General features: G+C 46.7%; 1 protein-coding gene across 2 annotated transcripts in view; it reads left to right on the plus strand.

Moving 5' to 3' along the window:
- Positions 1-3,815, plus strand: part of FCHSD2 (FCH and double SH3 domains 2) — a 138,075-nt gene extending 134,260 nt beyond the window's left edge. For both annotated transcript variants that reach the window (XM_068690802.1, XM_068690882.1), the window contains one exon: positions 1,464-3,815. In XM_068690802.1, coding sequence (XP_068546903.1) covers positions 1,464-1,547 — 84 coding nt within the window. In that variant the 3' untranslated portion in view covers positions 1,548-3,815. The remainder of the gene's footprint in view (positions 1-1,463) is intronic.
- The last annotated feature ends 4,809 nt before the right edge of the window (positions 3,816-8,624 follow it).

Here is an 8,624-nt window from a genome sequence, read left to right on the forward strand (position 1 = left end):
GCTGTGGGACACGAGAGCTACTGGAGATAAGTGGGTACTGGAACAAAACAAAGCTGCGCTTGTTTAAACAATAAGTCTCTGACTGGGCTTAAAAATGACCTTGAATTTTATCTGGCCCCTTTGTATCCAGCCTGCCTTTCTGCGTCTGCCTTGGTAGCTGTAATAGCTTCGTGTCTCTTTGTGAGGCACATGAATTGTGAAATGTAAGCTGGGAGGAAATTGTTACGTCTATAATGTAGATGTTAGTCAATAAACGTACACCACCTTGCGAGGCTTTGGGAGATTACTTCTGCTGTTGCCACACGTAATACCCACCGAGCAGAACCAATAAAGAGGTGGTGAATAAATGCCAGAACAGTTTAATCGTATGATTTGTACAAGTGTTTTGTATTTTTTTTTTCCAGAGGTTGTGTTCCCAGCCACACAACGTGCTGGCAGACAAATCTGCTCGCCGGCAGTTTGATGTAATACGCAATCCTTGGAGCTCCGTTGCATTTAGGGCTAATTTTTTTTCCAAACTGCTTGATTTGAGAATTTTGAATTAAAAATTTTCTTAACAGTGATATCCTGTACGTTTTGTGATGCCTTTGCTGCTTAGACAGAGAGCTCCTGCCAGGAAAGGAAAGGAAAAATTTCATCACTTCAATCTTGCAAAGTTCATCCGCTAGGGTTAACTTTGAATCACATTTTGAGGATTTCAAAGTCCTGCAACAAATCACATTAAGATCTAATATTTGTGTTTTCCTAACATCTTTAATGAATGAGTTTGCAGAGAAAGTATTTTTTGAATGAATATTCAATAATACTCAAATATTCCAGCAGTCAGTGAGTTAGCCTTAGTGAAATACAGATGAAAGATACAGTGCTGCATTATTAAACATTTAAATAATGAACGGAGAAGTTGCAAGTTATCATATTCTCTGGTGAAATGACTGATTCAACTCTTTCATTTTGTAGATTTGTATTTACTTAATTTGTTTCTTGCAGCTGAGTGTCTTTTCAAGATACTACAACAGTGCCATGTCTTAATTAAAGGGATTTCTCATGGTATTGCATTTTAAATATGCATGTTTTTAAAATATTGTGAAGTTTTTTAGGGTATTGCTGACAGTACCAACCAGGACTGCGCAGCTGTTTCATACTCCACAATTCATGTTTTTCATAGCGAGTCATTCTGGTATATTCTGAAAACGTGATAAAAACCCTGCATGGACTTTAAACACCCTTTAAACCCTGTTAAATCCCAAGGAAATGCTCTGCCAGGAGCAAAAATAACTTCACTGATTTCAGGCAGAATAAATAGATGCTTGCACCACCACGATTGCCAGTCGTGCTGGAGAAAAGCCACCTGAGACTGGTGACAGGACAATACCACAAAGAGCCCAAAATTGCAGCAGTGCTCTCTGCAGGTTGATGAAACGTTGAGTTTGGGGATATTTACTGGCATTTTCTGGCTGTTTCAGGTGCGAGCAGCCCCACCGCCCCCTACGCAGCATCATCGCCGGCCAACAGAGAAGATAGAGGACGTGGAAATTACCCTGGTGTAACGAGCGGACTGGTCGAGCAGTAGTGCTACAATCAAGGCCAAACGCCGCATTTGGTCGATCTCGTTTTTAGGCACCTTTGCATGATGAAGACGTTGAATAGAGCAAGAGATAGGGAGGATTTTCTGTGACAGTGACATGGTGGATTCCTTCCCGCGGTCATGACTATTTCGTGCCTTTTTTTTTTTTGGGTTTTGGTTTCTAGACATCATTCTTCCTCTCTTAGCACAAACCAAGACGGGCCAAGCAGCGAGCAGAGGATTGCCTTGGAGCAGGTTTCTCTCTTGGCTGAAGATGGTCGATTTTTATACGGAGGCCGAGGAAAGAGCCTCGTTCATGCAACTTAGTCATAGCATACTTCTACCATGTGCATTAGTACAGTATATTACTGTTGCCATAGGAATGTGTGAAAAGATTGTCAATTCTCCAAGTAGCATTACTTGTCTGATTAGCTATTAATCAGATCTTGCGGAACGAGAAAGGGAACTGAAAAAAAAAAATAAGTATAAGGAGAGGCTGGCTCCTCTTTACTCCCCTTGAGGAAGGAAGAAACAGGAAAATAATCTTATAGATAAGGAAAACTGAGGCAGATCATATGGCGTTAATTACGTTAATGCACACCTCTTCAATAATTAACAGTTAAACAGAACTAAATGTTCTTTGTATTAATATTTATGCAGTACATTTAGTAATAGAGTATCTAATATGGAGGTGCTGAATTAGTAGCAACATCTTGTTCCATAGCATAAACCAACCGGTAGGAAAGTAAGTGAGATTTTGTCTAGATCTGGAAATTGAGCTTCTTTCTTCTTTTTTTTTTTTTTTCTTAGCAGATTTTGGGGGTTTTGTTTTTTCTTTCTTCTTTTTTTTTTTTTTATTTTGGTTTTCTTTTCTTTTTTTTTTTTTTAAAGTTTTTGGGTCACTCTTATCCCAGTTATTGCCGTGTACTTTATTATCCAACGTTAGCAGTGTATCTTTGTCATCAAAAGATCTGGCTAGAGTTAGATGTTACATTTAGAGTATTTACATGCATTATTTAGTTCGTGCATTGGATGGTCCTGTAGTGTTCTCCCACCTGAAGCCAGAGCCAGGAAAGCCTCTGGTTTATTCCAAGCCTTCAGACTGCCTTAGTGGCCAAGAGCACAACAGAGCATGGTCACAAATTCCTCTTAGGCAACAAGTAGAGAGTAAAAAAATCTCAAAACAAATCTCAAAGCGAGGCTTAAATCAGAGATCTCTGGGAAGGAGGCTTTTTGTTGGTGGTGGGATGGAAAAGGAAGAGGGTTTTCAAAGCTGTAACACCAAGAGGAAAGGGGAAAACCAGGTGAAAGCAGGTTTCTCTTCATATGTGATTCCTAAATTGCTCTCAGAATAGCAATATCCGTCGGATCAAAGCTGAAAGGCATCACAAGGTTGCTTTTTTTGAGCTGTTGTATGGGCTCGAGTGAACGCACTCTTCTGTGTTCATTTTTTTTTTTTTTCTAAGCCAGTAAATCGTCTACCGTTAGTTTACTAACAAGGGCTATTTTTTGAGGCTGCATTTACAAAAATCATCTAACCAGATTTTATCATAAACTTTGCACATACTTGTAAATCCCAACCCAAGCTGGGTCTCTGAGACATTCGCATTTGCCAATCTCCTTTCCCAGTGGGATCTTTAACCAAGAGTGGGGCTGTTTGAAGAAAAAAAAAAATTCATTGATCAGTTATGAAATCAGTGACTGTCCAATGAAGTCTTTTCCATACTTTTCATTCTTTTGCACCTCTTGTCCTGTTGATCTGTTCGAGGTCTTTTTATGTGTTTATCAAACTTGTTCTTAAGTTTAAAAAAAAAAAAAAAAAGTTTTTAAAAAGATTTAACTGTTTGCAAAAATTTTGAAAGCTTCACAACGCAGAAGAAAAGCGAGTTTTGCCATAATGTTCACGTTCAATTTCTTTGGCCAGTTTTTCTGTGTCCTTCATCCCTGGACTTTCAAAATTCAGAAAGTGTTATTTAAAGTCTCTTTAGTTGTATTTTAAAATATTTTCTGTAAGAGCTGCTAATTTTATTTAAAAAAAAAAAGAAAAAAAAAAAGAAAAAAAAGAAAAGTTGTACAAATATGCCTCCTTTTTAACTATGATTTCTTCATACAGGGCATGTATTCGACGTATCATCATGTACAGCGTCAGTACACTGAAAGCATGGGTGCAAATGCTTTCTTTATATTGGCTGTAAAAAGTTTGTATTTATTATGTATAAAAAGTTGAATAATAAAAAAAAGTGGAACTAAAGCCCTTTTGTTGCCCTGATACCAGACCCGGCGACGTTTGGGGCAAAAAGTCCGTGGAAGATTTCCACCGGGGGAAGATCTGTGGCTGAGAGAGAGCCTGGCCTTTGGGGACAAAAATATAGAGGTTTTGGGGCATCGTTTTTATGGTTTATTATTCTTTTACGCAGAAACTTGAAACTCCTGCTCAGAAAAACACACAAAAGCTTAAAACAATCTTAAAATATCGCTTGGAGGTGGTATTTATATGAGGAACAAAATCATTCCCCAAATGCAGAGCTGGCAACAAAGCCCCAGCTATCGAAATAATTGCTTAACGGCCCCGTTAGGATAATTACATAAAGAAAGAGGAGGAAGGTGATTGATAATACCTCTCCGGCGCGATTGTCCTTTAATGGGCTCGATTTGCCTAATTGTGCGTTGCCCCTGCACCAGGAACCAAGGCTCCCTTCGTGCTCTGCCTTTCCCTGTTATTTTCTTCCCCGCTCGGCAGCGCGGCGCCTTGCTTTGCTCCTGTTCCTTCTCGAAGGTGAGTGCTTTTTGGCTAAGTCCTGAGCGAGGTCTCCTCCTTTGAGAAATCCCATCTTCTGCTTTTTAGATCCATTCGTGGTTCTCCAAAAATGATTGTCCTGTTTTGTCCTTTTGTTCAGCGCCTTGCTTGTTGCATCTCTCCTTTTGCTGCTTCACACACCTCCTTTCATTATCAGTTATCAGCACAGTTTATAAACGATGCTAATCCCCAAATCCACCTCCGATTTTTCCATGAAGATCTCCTCACCCTGAAGCACTTCTGAAAGCGCTTTGCCTGCGAGAAGGAGACAGCTGTGGCTTTAACAGCTCTCGTTTTGAGTCCAAAAGGGAGCCTGGTACAAAGCAGAGGTTATGTGTGGCTTCGTATTTGGCGTGGGGGATTTAGGGAAAGAGCACGTGGAGCTTGGCCAGTGCAAAGATGGAAATTTTTGAGAGAAAGTGACAGAAAGAATGAATGAAAACTCACTGACAAAGGGAGGACGATGGTTTCACACCCACCTGGCCCTGCGGGAGCCAAAAAAAAAACCACCAGCAGCCAGGGAAGCAGGAGCCAGGCTCTGCTTTGCTGTGCTGCGTCCCAGGGGAGAGCTCAGCCCTTAAAATATGTCCTGGGTTGGGTTTGGGCTGTAGCAGCCCGTGGTTGAGTTCGCATCACACACGGCAGGCCCTCGGGGAGATAAAATCAGGACTGGCAGAGTGAAGAGAGTAAATTATTAAAGCTATTTCTTGGATGCAGCCATCGCCGGGTTGCCGGTCCGGGTACGTGAGGCTGCTTTAATTGCAAGCTGATGAGATTCTCGTCTGAGCATCGAGCGATTCGGTCTGCGGCATCCCTCTGAGCCTCTCCCCGAAAAGAAGAGCTTTCAGATCAGCCAGAAAGCTTTTGGAAAGGAAGCGTTGGAGGCTTTCTGTCATTTTCTGTGCATCCCAGGCTGCTGCTTCGGCTGCCCGGGGTCTCCTGGGAAGCTTCGTGGTCTTCAGCAGGCGGTCGGCTGCCCACTGCCATGGCAGGATCAAGGATGGAGGCTGCAGTGTGCCAGGAGAAATGTCCCCAAAAAACAATATTCTGACACTCCTGAGGAGCCTGCCTGCTTTGTGCACTGGAAACGGGCTGGAAATGGCTTTTGAGGAGTGGAGCTGTCAGAGCAGCGTGACAACAAGTGGGTTCTCCCACTGCTCCCAGCACCGAAATGCATCATTTGGGGCAAAAACGTGTTGGTCTGCGGGCGCTGTCCTAACCCAGGGGTGGAGGAGGCTCTGTCCCCTCCTGGCTTGGATGCTCGGGGCTGAGATTTGGCTCCTGGGTTTGGTTTAGGTTTTTCTTTTACAATGCAAATCCAAGAACAATTGCTGTGAGGTGTGCTGCTGCTGTAATTGCTTCTCCTTTTTCCCCGTTGTTTGTTAAAAGACAAATGAATTTCCAGGATCAGTTGCGCGGGGAGTGCTGACGGCGGCAGCTTTTCCAAACCCCGTAGCGCAGCTGTTTTGCCCGGCTGAATCCTGCAGACTGGGCCAAATCCAGCTTCACCTCTGTGTCACAGAGGCAAATTACTGCACTGATTAATTAATTTCTCCAGGAGTGGGGCCTCCTTCCTGCCGGACAGCGGGAGGGCACCGCAGGCACCACGTTTGGGTGTGAGGCTGTCGGGCGGGGACCAAAAACAGCCACAACCTCATGAAATATGAGCCAGAAATTCATGAAATCTGCTTGCACGAGGAGTTCTGAGAGGCTGATGATTTAAAAGCATGGTTACGAGGTTTTTTTTTAATATTAATGTCACGTGGATATGAATATCCTGGTTTCTGAGAAGCGAGGGGTGAGCGATCGCAGCGTGCCTGCTGTTCGTGCGCCCTTCCTTCGCTTCCATTGCTGTGGATTGAGCACAAAACCATCATTTTCCTCCAAAAGGAGGTGACAAAAATGAGTGCAGCTCCTCAAAAAGGAGCAGCAAGGGCAGAGGAGGGACAAACAGGGGATCGTGGCCGCTGTGATCTCCTTTAACCCAGCCCTCGTTTTGGGAACGGCTCGTGCTGGTTGGGTTTTGCTTGCCGTTGGCTTTGCAGCTCCTGCTCTCCCTGAATCGTCCTGGCTGGAGATAAATCAAGGATGCGAGGAGGTGTTATTCCTCCAGAAAGGCCGGCTCGGTAAACACGTTTCATTTATTTATTAGACCCTGCCAAGCAGGTGTGTCGCATCGCAGCCCAAATGGTTTATTTAGCGCCGTGAGTAGCTGCGATCCCCAAAATAAGCCCTTCCTGGACGGCAGTCATCTGATATTTTTGCCCAAACTGCTCATTTTCAAAAGCAAATAGCCCCTCGCAACTGCTACCGCTGCTTTGAGCTCGCTGTTTAGAGCTATTTCTGAAAGATTGGGAAAAAAAATAAAAGGTGTTGCATCTTCGGCTCCGCTTTTGCATTCCGGTCAGGTGTCTGTGTGCTCCTCATGGGTCCCTTGTGAGCTGGCTTCTGAGGGCTCTGGTTAATGTCCTAGAAAATCACCTTGTGCGTGGACTCCCTGCTGTCCTGGTGCTGGTTCTTGCTGGTGGAGGGGGTTCTCAGCGAGCCGGCAGCCTGAAAATGGGGTGAATTTGCTCAGAACAGGCTCAGGCCCCGAGACACAGCTGGCGGCTGGGGCTTGTGGAGCGTTTTTGCCCCATTAGCGCCCGCGGGTTGTCCTCATGCAGGGGCCATTAGGGCTGGGATGCACACCCCTCCTCTCTCCTTCCCCAAGCAGAGCCAATCCTACAGCCTCCAAACCCCCAGCCTCGCGGAAATAACCCTAAATCTTCATCACCCTGCAGCAGAACGGGTTTCAGTGCTGTCCCCTGGGAGGTGGCTGCGTGCCTGCTGCAAATCACCTCACTGCCTCGCAGAGAGAGCTAAAATGCTGCAGGAGACGAGACGAGCAGGCAGGTGGAGGTTTTTGGGCTGTGTTTTTTCCCCCTGTGCCTTAGCACTCCTTCTCCCGGGGAGCAGAACCCCAACTCCTTTTGTCCATCCCTGTCCCGGGTTTTGTTTTCCACTTTTTCACCTTTTTTGGGGGGGGAAATTCGTTAGCCCTGCGGTGTGCCCGATGAAATTGCTGTTTGTGGGGCGGGTGAGTGGGATGGTTTTTCTCTTCCAGGCCTCCAGGACGTGTAAAAAAGATGGTGGGAGGCAGGTTTAACGCAGCACTGACCTTGAGCTGGCTCCTTTTTCCTCTCGGGAAGGTGAGGGCTCGCTCCGGGAGCAGCAATCAGATTTCCTCCTGCTCCTGCAGCATCTCCCTGTGATGGGGACATGATTTTATCACGGGAAAGCAGCAGCAGGAGGAGGAATCGTGGGCTTTTCCTAGCAGGACGTTCTCCCCCACTGCTGCCTTTTGCCACCGGGGCCTCCCCCAAAAATCCCACGTGCCTACGAGCTGGGAAAAGTCACCGTTTACCCCGGCCCCTTCGCTGCGAGGCCGCTGCCAGCCCCTCCTGGCTGCTCTGAACGGGAGCCAGGTTCCTGGGGAGCCAAAGCAGGGGACGAGCGGCTTCATTGAGCCCGCTCAATGGCCCGGGGCTGCCATAAACCATGTCGCTGTCTGGGCGATGAAAGGAGCAAGGGGGGGAGGCAGGACAGCTCCCAAATCCCCAACCTGCTCCGGGATGGCTTCCCCGCCGCGAGGAGACCTGCTGCTCACCCCCAGCTCCCCAAAAGGGGCCCCGTCGGGGATGCTGGTGCCACCGATGTGACATCCAAGGGGGGGGTGTGTGAATCCCCTGAGCTCAGAGCAGCAGCAGGGAAATGCCCTCAAGGACGGCCAGCTCTTTCCTTGCGCCCTCTGCACCCCAAAAACCCTAAAAAAAAAAACCTAAAAACCTAAAAACATGGGTTTTTGGGGCAGTGCTGGCTCCTCAGCCGAGCAAAGCAACCTCCTGGCTGTGGCTGGAGCTGGAGGGAGCCAAAAGAGGAATCCCACGCTGCTATTTGTGGGACTGAAACCTTCCCAACCAGGGCTTGGAGCCCCACTGGTTCAGCCAGGCCACGTCTGGGGGGAGAGGGGACATTCCCTCGCTGCCTGACACCCCCCCCAGAGCTCTCCTCTGGGCCATGCTGCCCCCGAAATGCTGACACAACACATAGTTTCTCCTTAATAGGGCATGGAAAAGGCGACGCACGTCAGGGCCAGGCTTTTGGCTCACGCCGTGCCTTCCCCTTCTCTTTATGGGATGCAGAAATGCATCGGCTCGGCGAACCCGGCCTAAAAGAAAGACCTCGGGCAGATATTTCCTGAAGGAAGGTGGTCCCAAGGTG

The sequence above is a fragment of the Anas acuta genome, chromosome 1, assembly GCF_963932015.1.
Source record: "Anas acuta chromosome 1, bAnaAcu1.1, whole genome shotgun sequence".
NCBI classification, from domain to species: domain Eukaryota; kingdom Metazoa; phylum Chordata; class Aves; order Anseriformes; family Anatidae; genus Anas; species Anas acuta.